The sequence below is a fragment of the Chiloscyllium plagiosum genome, unplaced genomic scaffold, assembly GCF_037043375.1.
Source record: "Chiloscyllium plagiosum isolate Xiang-an unplaced genomic scaffold, Cpla_swu_hap1 HiC_scaffold_6, whole genome shotgun sequence".
Lineage (NCBI taxonomy): Eukaryota > Metazoa > Chordata > Chondrichthyes > Orectolobiformes > Hemiscylliidae > Chiloscyllium > Chiloscyllium plagiosum.
The window spans coordinates 74,239,437-74,258,802 of NW_028270144.1; the positions used below are offsets into that span (position 1 = coordinate 74,239,437).

A 19,366-nucleotide genomic window follows, 5' to 3' on the forward strand; every position below is an offset into this window, starting at 1 on the left:
ACTATGCCAAGGAAATAAACAGGACTAGCCATAGGCTCTTATGACAGGATACAGCCAGTGCCAAAATTGAGGCACTGTGAGTGGTTCATCTGCTGGTGGAGGAGGCAGAAGTGCGGAAAGGCAATATTGGGAGGGGATTAATTAGTAAGATGAGTAGGCAGGCAGTTCTGCAGCTCGAGACATGATTCCAAGATGGTATGCTGCCTTGCACACACTTGGATCAAGGATGTCACGTAATGGCTGGAGGAAATTTGAAGGGAGATGGTGAAGGTTTGTTAAGGGAAGTTAATTGAATTTGTTTGAATTTTTTTGAAGTAACCAGGGTAATGGATCTGATACATTCGACTTGGACTTCAGCAAAGCTGTTCATGTGATCTCATGGCAGACTGGTCAAGAAAATGAGCCCATGGGATCCAAGACAAAGCAGCATACTGAATCCAAAATTGGCTGAGAAGGGTGATAGTAGAGGAACGTTTGTGTGACTGGAAGTCTGTTCCCAGTGGTGTTCTGCTGAGCTCTATGCTGGGGTCCTTTCTGTTTCTAGTATATATTAGTATTTTTTCAAATGGTGGAATGTGGGCAGCCCTGGCTGGCCAGCATTTCTTGTCTGTCCCAAATTTCCCTTGAGAAAGTGGTAGTGAGCTACCTTCTTGAATCACTGCAATCTGCACATTGTAGGGTGACAAACAATGCCATTAGGGAGGAAATTCCAGGATTTTGACCCAGCAAAAGTGAAGGAATGGCAATATATTTCAAGTCAGGATGGTGAATGGCTTGGAAGGGAACTTGCAGATGGTACTGTTCCCACCTATCTGCTGCCCTTGTCTTTCTAAAGGGAAGTGTTCATCGGTTTGGAAGGTGCTGTTTAAGGTGAATTTCTGCAGTACATATTGAAGATAATAGACACTGCTTTTACTGAATGTCAGTAGTAGAGGGGGTGAATGCTTGTGGATGTGGTGCCAGTCAAGCAGGCTGCTTTGTTCTGGATGATATCAAGCTTCTTGAGTGTTGTTGGAGCACACGTTCAGGCAATTAGGCAGTATTCCATCAGGCTCCTGACTTTATGCCTTGTCGATATTGGGCAGGCTTAGGAGTGTCAGGATGGAGTTACTCGACATAGTTATTCCCAGCCTCTGACCTGCTGTTGTAGCCACTGCATTTATCTGGGGACTCCAGTTGAGTTTCTGGTAAATGGTGACTCCAAGGATGTTGAGGAAGGGATTCAGTGATGGTAACACCATTTAATAACTGGCCAGTCATTAGATGGTCATTGCCTGACATTTGCATGGCACAAATGTTACATGCCATTTGTCAGCTTGAGTTTGGATATTGTCCAGATCTTGTTGCATTTGAACATGGACTGCATCTGTGTCTGAGGAGTCACGAATGGTGCTGAATATTGTGCAATCATTGGCAATGATGCCCACTTCTGACTTTATGATGGAGGAAAGGCCATTGATGAAGCAGTTGAAGACAGTTGGGCCTAGTAAACTACCCTGAGGAAATCCTGCAGAGATATCCTAGAGCTGAGATAACTGACCTCCAACAACCACAATAGCTTCCAATGTGCCAGGTATAACTCTAATTAGTAAAGAGTTTGTTCCCTGATGCCCATTGATTCCAGGAGAAAGTGAGGACTGCAGATACTGGAGAGTCAATGTCGAAAAGTATGGCCCTGGAAAAGCACAGCAGCCAGGCAGCATCCAAGGAACAGGAGAATTGATGTTTTGGGTGTAAGTTCTTCATCAGGAATGTCTGGGCTAATGCCCAAAACATCAACTCTCCTGCCCTTCGGATGCTGCCTGACCTGCTGTGCTTTTCCTGCACCATGCTTTTCAACCCATTGAATCCAGTTTTGCCAGGGTTCCTTGATGTCACACTCTGTTGAATGTGGCCTTGATGTCAAGGGCTGTCACTCTCCCCTCCCCTCTGAAATTCAGCTCTTTTGTCCATACTTGAACCAAGGCTGTAATGAGGTCAGGAGCTGAGTGGCCCTGGTGGAGCCCAAACTGGGCATCACTGAGCAGGTTATTGCTGGGCAGGTGCTGCTTGACAACACTGTTGATGACACCTTCCATCACTTTACTGATGATAGAGAGTACACTGATGGGGCAGTGATTGACTGAGTTGGATTGGTCCTCCTTTTATTTACAGAACCTGCTTGGGTAATTTTCCACATTGTTGCGTAAACGCCAGTGCTGTAACTGTACTGGAAGAGCTTGGCTGGGGAAGCTGCAAAATTTGGAGTACAATTCTTCAAGACTATTGCTGGAATGTTATCAGCGTCCTTAGCCTTTTCACTATCCAATGCCTACAATCTTTTTTTTTTAATCACATGGATTGAATTGAATTGGCTGAAGACTGATCACTGTGCTGCTAGGGATCACTGGAGGAGGCCGAGGTGGATCATCCACTTGGCATTTCTGGCTGAAGATTTCTGTGAATGCTTCAATGTTGTCTTTTGCACTGCTGTTTTGGGCTATTCCATCATTGAGGATGGGGATATTTGTGGTGCCTTTTTCACCACTCAGTTGTTTAATTGTCCACCATCATTCACAATTGGATGTGGCAAGACTGCAGACTGTAGATCTGATCCATTGGTTGTGGGATCACTTAGCTCTGACTGTCACTTGCTTATGCTGTTTGGCATGCAGATTGTCCTGTTGGGTAGCTATGATATGGAGATGCTGGCATTAGATTGGGTGGGCAAGGTCAGAAGTCACACAACACCAGGTTATAGTTCAACATCTATTGGTCTTGCTGGTGACTTCTGGCCCTGTTTGGTAGTTTCACTCCATTAACTCCTCATTTTTAGGTCTGCTTGGTGCTGCTCCTGGCTCGTCCTCCTTTGCTCTCCATTGAACCAGGGTTGATCCCCTGGCAGATTGTGTTCAAGTACTATTCTGCTGGTATTGATGATCCACAGTGCCACATCGATGTCTTGAATTGAATTTGAAATCTATCCCACAACATGTTGGAGGGCATTCTCATTGTGAACCTGGGACTTCATCTCCACAAATACTGTGCCATGGTCACTCTTACTGATGCTGTCATGGTCAGATGGATCTGCAGCCTGCAGATTGATAAGGATGAGGTCAAGTTCATTTTCCCCTCACCACCTGCCATAGATCCAGTCAAGCAGCAATCCTGATTCAAAATATATTGTTGTTCCTTCACTTTCATTGGACCAAAATCTGGGATCTCCCTCCTGAATAACATTGTTGTTCTACCTCAACCAGCTGGACTGAAGTGGTTCAAGAAAGCTGCTTACCACCACTTTCTCATGAACAACAAGAGATGGGCAATAAATGCTGAGCCAGGCAGCAATGGCCTCATCCATTGATATTATTTTATATAAAGAAACACTCCAGTTTGAGTTCTGAATGTACGTTAAACAACAAATAATCAAATAAGAATAGAATGTGTGGAAATAAAATAACATTGAATGAAAAGAAAATAAATGGCAGTGATTAAGTAGAGCTATTTCTTACATTTCTGCCTGTAATGTTCTGTAGCATGGAAAAGACAACAATGCGAATAACATTTCTCTTAATGAAAATTTAGAGAATGGCTGATTCCACACAACTAATGACCTGCTAACCAAATAGTACACTTAGAAATTGCATATTTCAAGCATTATGTTCCTACAGTTTCAATGTCACTCGTAAAGGAAAAGTTAAAGTTGCACTTCTGTTTTGTAACTTAGGACTCCGAATAGTGAGATGAAAAATATTTAAACAAAGAATCTGATAGATGCTTAATGAAATAAACAATACGTGGACCCCATTTTTGTTTGTACCCCTTATTCATTTAGTTAGCCAGGCATGTTAAAAGCACCATGTGGCAACTATATTGTAATCCAGATTAAATATTTGTTTGGTAACACATCATTTCCACTGTTTTGATGCATGAAAGCCATTTAATTCAAGGTAGGCTGGCACTGGTCATTATTTTAACTTGATATGGGATCCAGTAAACATCGCAAAGCTGGGCCCAAGATGTCACCTATACATTGGATCACATCATTGTTTCTTTATACAAGATTTAATAAAACTGTCTAGTGGCTGCAGAGTCAGCAGTTCTGTACCACAGTACTACACAATATAATGGCAGGGAGCAAAACATGAGCTTTATAAATATATAAAACAAAACACAAAATAGTTAAAATGTGTTTTGGATGTGTAATAAAAAGGCCCATTCATTTAAAGAAAATGGAAAATATTATAACGTTATTGAAATTAGCATTAAGAGATATATTTCTCTTGATGTGCCATTAATATTGGTGGTTATTTCAGAAGCTATTGTTTAGAACAAATTCCATGTGACATCACTAGAGGGCTCTGTGACAATGGTTGAAGGTTGGCTGCTCTCAAAGGTAACAAAAGGTATTTCAGCTCACAAAACACAGTAATTTGATTGGTGGACAGGTATCTGATTATTTACCACTGATATACTGTGCCATAGTAAAAATGTGCAGCTTACAAATTTATTGTAGATTTTCATTTGATTTAAAATGTGAAATGTGGTTAAATGTATGAAATAAAAGGGTGGGAGATGTTAAGTGTGTTCTTGTTTAATAGCAAATTACTCCCAAATTAATCATAAACAATAAAATTAATGTGTTTTATACATTATCCTAATTTTATGCACTAATTTTTTCATCTAGGTCAAATGGGCTGAACAACAAGATATTCATGAAGTGGAAAAAAGAGACAAAGCTCTTTTGCCTGATCTTCCGTTCCTTTCCAAAGAGTATAGTATCAGCTCATTCTTTGAAACACTAGGTAAGTAATAAATACCCAAACTCTTAAATCATATGGGGTAAGAGAATTTGATGTCATAATAGTCATAATGGATCATTACATGTATGTCTAAAAAACAAAAACACCAAAACAATGCGAAGAAGGAGAGACTTCTCTTTGCCAACGGAGTTTCTTTTTCCAACAGAATTTGTGTTTGTCGAGTTTTGATCTGCAGAGCAATTTATTTTTATTTTGACAGAAAAAAAATTATGTAAGAAGTATAAGTGAAGGAGGAGAGATTGTTTATTTACATACAGAGCTTGTGGTGAAGGCTACACGTGGATGGCTCTGGAGAGAGTGTTTTGATTTGATTTATTGTAGTCACATGTACCTAAATACAGTGAAAAGCTTGGCTTTGCAAGCAGTACAGGTAGATTGTAGCAAAGAAGGACATACAGATCATAGGATGTTTATACTGAGCAAAATATACAAGTTTACAGCTGCACAGGAGGTGCGCAAAGCAAGATCAACATTATTTGAAGTTAGAGAGGTCCATTCAGCAGTCTAGTAATGGCAGTGAAGACGTTATTCTTGAATGTGCTTGAATATGTATTCAAGCTTCTGTCTGATGAAAGTGGTTGGAAGGGAGCATTACCGGGGTGGGAGGGGTCTTTGATGATATTGTCAGCCTTTCCGGAGTAATGAGAAGTGTAAATGGAGTCCATGGATGGGAGATTGGCTTCCATGATAGTCTGGGCTGGGCACACAACTTTCTGTAGTTTCTTACGGTTGTGGGCAGAGCCATTGCTGTACTAGGCCATTATGCACCCAGACAGTATGCTTTCTGTGTTGCATCTGTAAAAGTTGGTAAGGGTCCTTTATGGACATGCCGAATTTCCTATGCCGCCTGAGGAAGACGAGGCGTTGTTGTGCCTGCTTGACCATCATGTCTATGTGGGAGGTCCAGGACTGATTGTTGGTCATTGTCACTCCTAGGCACTTGATGTTCTTGATTGGTTCCACCTCAGCTCCATTGATATAGGTAGGAGCGCTAATGATCGGTTCTTTTGTTTTGCTGACATCAAGCTAGATGTTGTTATCATTTCGCCAGGACACCAAACATTCCATCTCCTTTCTGTGTAGGCCTTGCCATAGGTGGGCGGGTGTCTGAATGGTTGGTTTGGGCCTCTAACTAGGTCTGGTACTGCCCCTTGGCGTCTCTGATGGCTTTGTGGAGGTCATATCTGGATTTTCTGTACTGGTCTAGGTCATCTGAATTGAATACTATATTTAGTAGGCAGTGGATTTCCTGTTTCTGTCAAGGTTTCCAATTGAGGAACACACAAATTGACATCTTGACACACAGTCCTCTATGCACTTGCTAATGAAGCCAATGACAATGTTGGTGTACTCTACTTTGCCTGCTGAATTCTTGACTATCGAATGTTTTTTATTGGCTGGAGATTGAAAGCTGAGTGTTGGATCATTTGAAGAAGAGTCATTTTTTCATTTGTTCAGCTATGTATTTGATTTCAGTTTAATATTCATGTTTTTTTCCTTTTTTTGCATGCTTAATATTAAGGAATGGTAGTTCATTTTTACATATAATGTGCTATTGAGAGCTGCTTCTTCGGCTTGATGTCACTGAGGGCATACAAGAGACACAGAGTGTGATGACTAGTAGATTTAGAGAAGTGATTACACAGCAGGATCAGTCAGATAGATGGGTGACTGTCAAGCAAGGTGAAAAGGTAGTTCAGAAGTCTCCTTTGGCTATTCCTCTCTCAAAGAGATACTCTGTTTTGGGTACTTTTGAAAGAGAGAGTCTTTCAGAGGAAAATAGAACTGGTAGTCAGATCTTCGGCACTAAAAATGAATCTTCTTTTAAATGGGGTTTGTCAAGATTGAAAAGAATCATTGTTACAGGGGACTGTCCTGTACAGGAGCACAGACAGGAGATTCTATGGCAGTAACGTAAATCCTGGAGAGTATATTGCTTTCCTGGTGCCAGGGTTAAGGATGTTTGAGGCATAATTGCCAAAGGGGGCGAGTGAGAAGCCTGAAGTCATTGGACACATTGGTAGGAATGACATAGTTAGGGAAAAGGTTAAAACTTTGCAGAATGAATATAAATGGTTCAGTAGAAGGTTAAAAAACAGAGCATCAAATGTAGTAATCTCTGGTTTGCACCTGGTACCATGTTTTAATGCGAGAAGGAATAAAAGGATAAAGGAAATAAATTGATGGCTGAAGAGATTTCTTGGGACAGAAGAGACTTGTTCAAAGAGGATGGGTTTCATCTGAACTGGAAAGGGACTGATATCCTGGCAGGGAGGAGGGAAGGATGGAGGAAGGTGGGGCGAGGGGGTTGGGGTTGCTGGACAGGGGGTGTTTGGTTGTGGGGGGGGGGGAGAGGTGGTAGACTTTCTAATTCTATTTCGGGAGCCTGCAAACCTTTATGGGTGGGGGTAGGGGGGGAGCTTCTAATTAACAGTTAATTAAATAGAAAGACAGGTAAGGATAGTTCTGTATCAGAAAACAGCAAGTTAATTAGAAAACACAGACAAGAGCAAGACAGAGAATGAAGTAACTCTGAAGAAATAAGCTGCACTTATTTCAATGTATGAGATCTTACAGGTAAGGCTGATGAGCTCAATGCATGTTTGGGAACATGGGACTGGGACGTCATAGGCAATACAAAAACTTTGCTGAGGAAAGGAGAGGACTGGCAGCTCATTGGTCCAGATTTTAGATGCTAAGGAATGAATAGAAAGAGAAGCAGGAGAAGAACAGGAGTGGCATTTTTATTAAGGAAAACGTTACTGCTGTAATTAATCAAGATATTTCTGAGGGTTGGACCGAAGGGTCTGTTTCCATGCTGTACATTTCTATGACTATGATTCGAAGAATTGACTTGGAAAATTAAAAGTTTTAAGTATTAAAGGTTCAGGTTGTGAAGAATTTGTTAAATGTGTTCATGAAAATTTTCCTTACCAATATGTAAATATTCCTACTTGAGAAGGAGCAAATCTTAACCTTCTCTTGGGAAATAAGGCAGGGCAAGTGACTAAAGTATTAGTAGGGAAACAGTTTGGGACTACTGATCATAATATTATTAGTTTGCTATTAAAATAGCAAAAAGGATAAATCGTCCATAAAAGTTAAAGTTCTTAACTGGACTAAGGCAAATGTAAAGGATATGAAATAAGAACTTTCAAAAGTTGATTGGTGTGGATTATTCACAGGTAAAAGGACGACTGACAAGTCGGAGGCCTTCAAAAGTGTGATATCGAGAGTTCAGAGGCATTATGCTCCTGTTAGAGTGAAAGGCTAGGCTGCTAAGACTAGGGAACAATGGATGAATAAAGATATTGAGGTTCTAGTTAAGAATAAAAATGAATCCTATATTAGAGATCGACACCTGGGATCAACTGAATCTCTTGAAGAGTATAAAGAGTGTAAGGCATCCTTAAGAAGGAACTCAGAAAGTCAAAGTGGAAATATGTGATAGCCTTGGCAAATAAAATTAAAGATAATCCAAAATGATTCTAGGGGTACATTAAGTGCAAGAGAGTAACTAGATTGAGTAGAACCCCATAAAAATCAATGAGGTTGTCTTTGTAATGAATCTCAGGAGATGGAAGAGGTATTAAATGAATATTTTGCATCAGTTTTTACTGTTGAGAAAAAAATGGAGGCTAGAGAACTCTGTAAAATAAATATTGTTATTTTGAAAACAGTTCGCATTACGGAAGTAGTAATGATGGAGGTCTTAGAAAACAATAAAGGTCAATAAATCTCCAAGATCTGATCAAGTGTGTCTCAGGGCATTGTGGGAGGCTAGACAAGAAGTTGCGTGGCCCTAGCAGAAATACTTGTATAATCTATAACCATGGGTAAAGTAGTGGAGAACGGGAAGGTGGCTAATCTTGAACCATTGTTTAAGAAAGACTGGAAGGAGAAGCCTGGAAACTATTGACCTGTGAGTCTGACATCAGCGATGGGTAAGTTGTTGAAGGTGTTTCTGAAAGATAGGATTTACATTCATTTGGAGGGGCAAGGATTGATTAGGGATAGTCAGCATGGTTTTGTGCGAGGGAAATCATGTCTCTCAAACTTGATTTGAGATTTTTTTTAATGAAGTCACCAAAAAGACTGTAAAGGGCAGAGCAGTAGACATTGTTTACATGGTAGACCAATTAGTAAAGTTAGATCACATGGAATTAAGGGTCAGCTGGCTAATTGGATACAAAATTGGCTTGACAGTAGGAGACAAATGGTGGCGGTGGAAGCTTGTTTTTCAGACTGGAGGCTTGTGACCAGCAGTGATCCGCAGGTATTGGATCCACTTTTGTTTGTCATTTATATAAATTATTTGGATGAGAATGAAGGAAGCTTGGTTAGTAATTTGCAGTTGACACCAAAATTGATTGTATAGTGGACAGTGAAGGTGATAATCTAAAAATACAAAGAGATTTTGATCAATTGGGTCAATGGGCTGAGGATTGGTAAATGGACTCAAGATTGGAGTGCTGCTGGAAAAGCACAGCAGGTCAGGCAGCATCCGAGGAACAGGAAAATCGACATTTCGGGCAGAAGCCTTTCATCAGGAATTCCTTCACTGTCCACTATGCAATCAATTTTGGAATTCCTGATGAAGATCTCCAGCATCTGCAGTCCTCACTTTCGCCGAGTGGTAAATGCAGTTTATTTTGGGTAAATGCGAGGTTTTTCATTTTGGTAGTACTTACAAGGAGAGGTCTTATACAATTAATGGTAGAGTCCTGGGTAGTGTTGTAGAATAAAGAGACCAAGGGATTCAGGTACATATTTCTTTGAAATTTGTGTAACAGGTAGATGGTGCTTAGAAAAGCATTTTGCACACTTGCCTTCATTACTCAATACTTTGAATATATTGAGGTTGTACAGGTCATTGGTGAGACCTCCTTGAAGAACTGTATGCAATTCTAATTACCCAATTATAGAAGGATATTATTAAACTGGAGAGAATTCAGAAAAGACTTATCATGATCTCTCCAGGAATGCAGGGTTTCAGGTATAGGTATTTCTTCTATAACGCAATGGTTGCGTTCTTGTGCAACTCTGCATGACAGAAAAATCTGTTATGCAGCGCTTCAAGAGTTGGCAATGTAATTGTGTTACTGCCAACACATTTTAAAAGTTTGCGCTTTCGAAACAGTATCCCCAAATCGTCAATCACGTTACAGCGAATTTGTGTTAACAAAATCCATGTTATAGCAGAACAACATGATTAAAAACAGATTGGGACTTTTTCCACTGGAGCATAGGAGGTTTAGGGGTGGCCTTATAGAGGTTTTATAAAATCATGAGAGACATAGATAAAGTGAATGGCAAGTGTCTTTACCTTAGAGTAGGGGAGTTCAAAACTCGGGAGCACATTTTTAAGGTGAGAGGAGGAAGATTTTAAAAAGACATTGGGGCAATATTTCTGTACAGAATGGTTTGTACATGGAATGAACTGCCAGAGAAAGTGGTGGATGCAGGTACACTTGTCACATTTAAAACAAATTTGGACAGGTTGGTGAATAGGAATGGTATGGCGGGATACTGGCCAAGTGTGGGCAGGTGGGACTAGTTTATTATGGAAACATGTCAGCATGGACTAGTTGGACCAAAGAGTATGTTTCTGTGCTATATGACTCTATCTTATATTTTTAAACCTAGTCTCTGTTCCAGTTTTTCAATTGTGCAGTAATGGTAACATTGATCTGGTTCCAGTTTCACATTGTACTTGATGGACTTGCAAATTCTTAGGGGCAGTTGATGTCTGTCCATTTTTACTCAGTGATCATCATCTTGAATGTGTCTTCAGTGAATATCAAGTAATTCCTGGGCTTGTGTCAAAACCTTTGTTCTTCCATTTTCTATAGTGTCTGGAATTACAAATTGTAACCAGTGCCTTTTCACCAGAATTTTAGAAAGTCAGCTATATTTTTAATCTTTAAACATAATATCAGGAGTTCATTCCTTGTGGTTACAGTGTGTTGATTTATACTCTTCGACCTAGTTTGTCTAACTTAATATAAATATATTCTCCTCAGTTAGCCCTATACTCATTGGAATTTACAAAGATGAGAAACAATCTTACTGCAACTTCTAATACCTCGATGGGGCTTAACACAGTAAATGCTGGGATGATGTTTTCTCTCATGGGGGATACCTAGAACTAGAGGGTGCAAATTAACAATGAGGCTTTGGTCATTTAAGATGGGATGAGAAGGAAAGTCTTTTTTTACAGCATTGCTAGCCTATGAATGCTCTTTCACAGAGGTGATTGGAGGCTGGGAAATACATTAATTTAGTATTAAAGAAGTGGAAGTCCTGCACAAGATCATAGAAGCCAAGGGCAACTTTTACACATAGAGGGTGGTGCATGTATAGAATGAGCTAGCAGAGGAAGTGGTGGCGTCTGGTAGAATTACGACATTTAAAAGGTACCTGGTTGAGTATATGAATTGGAAGGGTTTAGAGGGATGTGAGTCAAATGCTGGCAAATGGGACTAGATTAATTTAAGATACCTGGTCAGCACGGACCAGTCGGACCGAAGGGTCTGTTTCCGTGCTGTACAACTCTTTGACTCTATGGATCATTGAATAGATTGATGTCTGAGTTAGACAGATTCTTGATCAACACAGAGTTTAGGGGTGTGGGGGATAGAGAAGAAAATGGAGTTAAAGCCACAAACAGACCAGCCATAATCTTATTCAATGGTGGAACAAGCTTGAAGGCCTAAATGGCCAACTCCTTTCCTTTTGTTCTGATCAATAAACTATTGTCTCATTCAGTAAAATACAACATTTAATTTTTACAACTAATGTACACTTCAGTTAGATTTTGAGCATTGCTGTAAAACTGATGAAAATTCACTTTCTGGATAACTAGTGATCGAGAGGGTGGGGAAAGAGCTACACATGCCTGTGATGTCCTGCATCTTGTTCGGGTCGAGCCTCTTTCCACAGTATACAAGTCAAATAGCACTCTTCCTTGAGGTGGGATCTCCCACAAAGCAATCCAGCTGGTTTCTGGCAAAGCTCATATCGCACATAATGGAAAGTCTCTTGTCAGCCAGGTCTAGAAACCACAGTCACTGAACTGTGATGTGAGTGCCTTAACTAAAGCTCTACTGAATATTCTCGGGATGTACAGCTGATTATTTTTTTCTGGGACTTATTTGTCTCTTGCAGTATTTTTAATGCTGTGGTTAATCCAGACTCCCCAATGACCTGTCTGTTTTAATGTATTTATTTTGCTCTTCATTTTAAAACAACATCATCCAGTAACTTATAGAAGCATTATCGCCCTCCCTGTTTTATGAAAGATATTGTGAAACATGAAAGGGTTCAGAAAAGACTTACATGAGTGTTGCCAGGGTTGGGGGTGGGGGGGTTTGAACTAAAGGGACAGGCTGAATAGACTGGGGTATTTTCCCTGGAGCTTCAGAGGCTGAGAGATCACCACATAGAAAGTCACGAGGGGCATAGATAGAATAAATAGCCAAGGTCTTTTTCCCAGGGTCAGGGAGTCCAAAACTAGAGGATATAGGTATAAGGTCAGAGGGGAAAGATTTAAAAGGGACCTAAGGAGTAACTTTTTCATGCATGCATGGAATGAGCTGCCAGAGGAAGTAGTGGAGGTAGGCACAATTCACATTTGAAAGCCATCTGGATGGGTATATGAATAGGAGGGGTTTAGAGGGATATGGGCCAAATGTTGGCAAATGGAACTAGATTAATTTAGGATATCTGGTCAACATGGATGAGTTGGACCAAAACATCTGTTTTGTGCTGTACATTTGTATTTTAATGGAGGCTTTAAAAAACACAGAGAAGACTAACTAATCAATATTTTAACTTGAGAACATGAGAAACAGAAGTAAGAGTACACCATTTCAAACCTCCAAGCTTGTTCCATCTTTTACTAAGGGTCATGGCTGAACTTGTACCTTAACTTCACCTTCTGAAAATATCCACATTTTCCTTCATATTCTCAGCATCCAAAAATCGATCAAACTCTGTTTTGAATTGAGCATTTGGTGAACCTATATTGTAATCCTTCTAAGGCAAATGTAGACATTTCCCACGTTTTCATTTAACAAAAAAATCTGCTTTAGCGATTTTTTTTTCTTACCAAGTCAAGAACTTCACGCTTCATGTTCCATCTACGTGTACTTGTTATCATGTCCTTGCCTAGTTATCTGTCCCCATCATACCTTACATTCCCACCTAACTTTGTATCATCAGCAAACCTGGATTACGTATACTTGATTCCCTCATCTTGATATAGATTGTAAATAACTGAGTCCAAGTTATTGATCCTTGTGGTAAGCCATTGATTACAGCCTGCCAACTTATATTTTACCGATATTTCTCAGTATGTAAGTCAATCCTCAATTCTTATATAACTAATTCGCTGAACCCTAATATTATACAGCATCCTTTCTTGTGGCAAATTTGGAATTTTTGTTTTTGAAAATCCAAATATGCCACAAATGATGGTTTTTGTCTTGTCTACTCCGCTAGTTACACCCTCAAAAAAACTAACTGGTTTATTAAATACAATTTCTTTCACAGAAATCATATGATTTACTAATTTCCCTGTTATTACATAGTTTAAAAAAGGAATCTGCTGCCCTGTCTAATTTACATAATGCAGCCATGTTTCTGCACTGAAGAGTAAGTGGCCATTCTTAGACCCAATGGTTTATTGCAGTTTGCCTCGTTGGTTGCTGCAGCATGTCTGTGTTGAAGCAGACTGTAATCTTGCAACAATGCAAACATTTATAATGTTTTTAATAACCTTCAATTTCTCAGAACTGTATTACCTCAACTGGGTACAAGCACTCTGCTGCCATCATGAAGGAGATCAGTTTGATTACAGTATGTAAATTGTCAGATCAGTCCTCTTAAGTATTAGGCTTTGCTGGAAACAAGAAAGAGGCTTTTAGAAATGGTTGCTGATCAATTAAAATGAAATTGGTTTGGATCTCGATGTTTTATTTAAAATAGACCACAGGGTCTCAAAGAACCAGACCAAACTAAAAGAAAATAAACACAATTTATTTTAAAAGAAAGGCATATTGTGCTTTCCGTGAACAAATTGGCAATCAAGATTCCTATTTTGTGACACTTCTCCATTTGTTTGTGTTTTGGGCATCACTGACAAGGCAAGCATTTCTTACCATCTCCTAACTGTTGTTTAAGAGCAGTGAACACATTGCAGATGTATAACTTTACAGCCATAACCATGATGCAAGTCTTCCTTGCTTAAGTATCTACAGTAATTGACCATAGGTTCATGGTCAACATTCTTGGGATTCTAGACTTTGAAAAACTAATTGAATTTAAATTCTACTAGCTGCTGTGATGTGAGTGAACCAGTGCCCCCAAAGCATTGTCCTGGATCTATGGATTACTAGTCCAGTGACGACATCACAGTTCCTCATCTTCAAAATGACACAATTTGTTGTGGTTGTGGAAGATGCTATATAAATTCACATTTGTTTTCTTTGTCAAGTTCCAAAGTAATATTTGTGTGAATATAAAAGAGGGAACAAGAGAGAAGAAAGAAGGACCAGACAAAAATTTACGATAAAAGCAAAGCACTGCAGATGCTGAAAATCTGAAATAAGAAGAAAACATTCTGGAGGAACTCAACAGATCAGACAGCATCTATGAAGAAAGGAACAGAGTTAATACTTCGAGTCTAATGTGGCTCGTTGTCAGATGTATTAATCAAACATTTGTAGCACTTACATTATCATACTGGATAATTATTAATTTACAGTGATAATTAAACACATGGCATATAAGAAACCTTACCATTGTAAAATTTGAGAGACTTTTTTCTCAATAACCAGCCTACGAAGACCGGTATTCACTGGAAGTAGGTGACCCGTTTTCTTAATCTGAACTGAATGTAAAACTAAACACCAGAAGCTTGATGCAGTCACCTATGGGATGACCTCATCGTATTGTCAATCAGCGTTGTGTATAGACTCAAGACATGTGCACACTATAGCAACAACATCCTTTTAGGTGGCAGAAATTTCCCTTTTCTGATTTATGGTGAAGTAGTAAAAGTATCAGTGTTGCAATGCATAAAACATGACTGAAAATAGGATTATAATATGCTAACATCTGAGTCACTCTCAATACTTTAGGCCCCAAAATAAATTCAATCAGGCTTCAGACACATTTACCTTGGTTTGGATCTTTAAGTAAGAATCTGATTCTCCAGTGGCCAGTTATCCACAGAGTCCTCGCAGAGTCAGCTTTGTCTTCAGAGCTGATAAATGTGTTCCGCTGTGCAGCTTTCAAACTTTTGACTGGGAGCCAACAATTTGGATTTTGATGCAGCTTGCATTCCTCTCATGTAGTGCGAAAGTATTTTGCCAAGTTTAATGATCATGTTTGAAGTCTGTTACCTCATCCCCAAGAATCTACAGCCACGTTTGTTAATGTTTGACAAGAAGAACCAAGAAACATTGTGTCTTTACTGAAGTGTGAAAATCACAGAAGCAGAGCAAGCTGATAAAAGGAAAACAAAATGAGAGAAAGGAACAATGAATAAGAAGACTAAAGCTCTGTAAATGCAAAGAATAACATTTCAATGCAATTAATGTCAGTGGTCAACACACCACTTGAAGAATTGACGGTTTTATTTGACTTTTTGTTTTTTAGAATGGTTTTCTCACCTCTGAGTTGATTTTTAACTTTTATCACCTAGTGTCAATGGAGTAGTAATGGCCTTTGATGGGTTCTGCAGCCTTCCTTCCCAGTTAACCTCATAATGACCTACAGCATCATTTTCAAAGAGGCCCACCACAGGGTGCCTGAAGAGTCCACCTGTATGCAGAAACAGAGCTATTTCAATATTCAAATCAGGGCTTTAAGTATTCAATTGCCATTTTAGTTTTTAATGGTTTGTGCATTGCGCTTACTCCAATGTTTCTGCAGGTCTGGATGTGAAGAGGCACTGCAAGGACAGGTTTGATATTTTTGTGAGATAAGGAGCAGGCATGCTATTTCAGGCACCAAAACATAATCTGGGCCACTGCCATTTTCCACCCACCACCACTTGCTGATTCTTTTCTGTGAGCCAGAATGGCTCAGTATTGGTAAATTCAATCTGGAAAACTGCATTGTGATGTTCAGTTGGTGTACCACAGCTGGTCAGCCTAATGTTGAAAAGTTGACCAACCCGAACCAGATAAATTAAGTAGATAATCCAGTTGGTGGTCTTGGAAAATGGTTAGTATGATGGGAATAGTTATATGTAGCAAACATACAAGAAAAATACATAAACACCATATGCAATGATGTACTAGTTTTGCGAATGGAATGGAACAAACCAACAACTATACATGCTGCAGAAATTGTTAGGGAGTACTAAGTAATACTCTTTCTGGTAAGTGCCTGATCGAGAATTGATAACAGATGGAGATTTCCATTCAACATATTAGAAGCAAAATCATTGCATGCTTTTCAAATTTCTTAACTGTTTTAGAAATACTACATAGTAGAAGTTTCGACAAACACATTTAATATGTCTCTAACATAGCAATGAGAGGAATTTTGTTCCTTGTAATTTAGATCTCAGAATCATAGAATCATACAGCATGGAAACCTTTCGGCCAAACTTGTTCAAGGAAACTGAACTAGTCCAATTTGCCTGTTTTTGGCCCATATCCCTCTAAACATTTCCAATCCATATCCACTCCAAATGTCTTTTCAATGTTGTAGTTGTACTCGCCACTACCACTTCGTCTGGCAGCTCATTGCATAGAAGCATCACCCGCTGTGTGAAAAACGTTGCCCTTCAGGTCCCTTTGAAATCTTTCCTCTCTCACCTTAAACCTATGCCCTCTAGTTTTGGACTCCCCTACCCTGGGGAAAAGACCTTTGCTATTCATCTTGGTGTTATAAACCTCTACATACTCACCCCTCAGCCTCCAACACACCAGCAAAAAAAACCCAGCCTCTCCTTATAACTCAAACCCTCCTTGTAAAACTTTTTTATACCCTTTCCACTTTAATAACATCTTTTCTATAGCAGAGTGACCAGAACTGTACACAGTACTCCAATTGTACATCTTCAAGAGAAAATGGTTTTGAACATTTCGTGTTTGTCCTGAAAATGCTCATTCCATATTCAGAACAGAGTAGAACGTGTCCGTAGGTTGTGATTTGATAATTTAGTTGTGGAACATGCTAATTCCTCCTACCCACTACAACCCTCTGCTTCTGCATGCACCTTCTGCAGGTGAATGTACTTGCAGGGTATTGAGTAGTTGAATGCTTTACAAGCTTTCCAGCATATTTTCATTTGAGAGATGACATTCTCATTTCTGTGTAATGACTTAGTGTATATATATGTTACAATTTGAGTTTCCCAGAACACCGCCTTCACACTGACAGCAGTGAGAGTCTCATGGATCCAAACCTCCTGTGCACCAAAAACCCTTAACTTTAGGCAAGGGGTAAATGGATTAACATGACACTTGATTAACAATTACCCTTTGACTGAAAGTTTTCAGATTGGAATAATAGGCTGTCCACTGTGCATTTTGATCAGCCAGAAACTGAGGGCGGCACGGTGGCACAGTGGTTAGCACTGCTGCCTCACAGCGCCAGAGACCCGGGCTGTGTGGAGTTTGCACGTTCTCCCCGTGTCTGTGTGGGTTTCCTCCAGGTGCTCCGGTTTCTTCTCACAGTCCAAAGATGTGCAGGTCAGGTGAATTGGCCATGCTAAATTGCCCGTCGTGTTAGGTAAGGGGTAAATGTAGGGGTATGGTTGGGTTGCGCTTCGGCAGGGCGGTGTAGACTTGTTGGGCCGAAGGGCCTGTTTCCACACTGTAAGTAATCTAATCTAAACCCCGACTAGGCATAAATCGAGGAAGTGTGTCCTAGCTCAGTACCACATTCTCTTTTCCTTCACTCCCTACTTCTGCTCTCCCACAACTCCTTACTCAGTCCCTTGTCTTTTCTTTCTCTTTCTCTCTCCCTGTATTTACCTCCACTGTGTCGAGGAATCCCATTACTTTCTAATCCATATAAACTGAATAGTGGACTTGGTCTTAGCTGTTCATGTGCAATGCAATTAAATTACTGATTCCTCTGCAACACCATGATGAGTCAGAGGAAGTGCTGTTTTACAGCATGCTGTGTTCCTATGACAGTATCCCTCCCTTGACATGGAAATGAGGGTTCATCATGATTTAAATTCCAACTTTTCTATGTTAGAGAGCAAAATTAAAATAATTTCTGTTAAATCCTTTACAAAAGGGATTCTGATTCTCTAAGAAGTGCAAAGGAGTATGATGATTATAACAAATAGGACAAGCAGGGTTGAACCATGTTTAAAACACATCTTTAACAGTACCTCTTTGAAAATTATTTAGAATGCTTCTTGTAATAACACAAGGAATGCTCATCCCTTTCATCTCTTTGAAGCACCTTGGGTTTTTGTTTTCTCTGTTGTTATAATTATATTGTATAATCAAGGTTTCGGCAAGTTCTCAATATTATATCACAAGAGTGAGAGATTAGTGACTTCTTTCTTTCTCCACTGGCTTATAATGTGTCAGAAAGATGTTTTATAACATCTATTCTGGGAAATAAATGATGTCAATAGCAATAATTCAAAAGAAGAACTTTAGCCAACATCATCAACAATGTTCATTTATCCATTTCACATTTCATTAATTTGTTAGGCTCCTTATCCACTGGATGGTTTATTTCTACTACATTTATGTAAGAGAGCATGTGATGTAAATAATAAACTGGTCTACAGTAGAATCATAGAGTTTTACAGCATGGAAGTAGGTTCTTTGGTCCAACTCATCCATGCTGACCAGCTATGCTAAATTAATCTAGTCCCATGTGCCAATACTTGACCGATATTCCTCTAAATCTTCCCGATTCTTCCTGATGCCTTTTATAGAGTTATAGAATGGTACAATAACAAGCAATTCTTGGTTGATGCTGGGCTTAATGCCAAAAATACCCAAGTAGTAGGCAAGTTAAGGTGAATTTCAGTTGAGGAAAGCTCCTGTATAAGCACATGGTTGTGGGATAATCCATATTCATATTACATTGAGCTCCATCAATTATGTGATGTCACACACAGTCTGTGGATGGAGGCAAAGTGTTCTACACAAGTCTTTGCAGGTTCCAGATGTATTCTGTACAGCTCCTGAGGGTCCGAGTGATTATTCCTAATGAGTAATTTAGTTATACTTAGTGCTGTGATGCAATAAACAAAATTATTTTTAAACAAAAAAAATGCCTCTTCTGTAAAACTAAAACCTGTCTAGTAGTAGATCCTCTGCCAATAGTTATTAGTCAGGCCCTAGACATAGAATGGACAAGGGAGAATTGGTGACAGGAGATTACTTCAACTAACTCTTGCTCTTAACCACACACTGGCAGAGATGGAAGATGCCACGAACTATTATTCTGGTAGTCAGCACTATGCATTTATTGCATAATTTCTGCGTCAATGTACATCATAGATAGAGAACAAGAGGAAATAATGTACTTCTTTCGATTGTATTTTTAAAACCTGAAATGGCATATCATTT

General features: G+C 39.5%; 1 protein-coding gene across 1 annotated transcript in view; it reads left to right on the forward strand.

Annotated features, from left to right (window-relative positions):
- LOC122550661 (PC3-like endoprotease variant B) overlaps positions 1–19,366 on the forward strand; it is an 889,929-nt gene that overhangs the window by 361,439 nt on the left and 509,124 nt on the right. Inside the window, exon 4 of the mRNA XM_043691743.2 lies at positions 4,667–4,784. Within this exon, the coding sequence (XP_043547678.1) occupies positions 4,667–4,784 (118 nt within the window). The remainder of the gene's footprint in view (positions 1–4,666; positions 4,785–19,366) is intronic.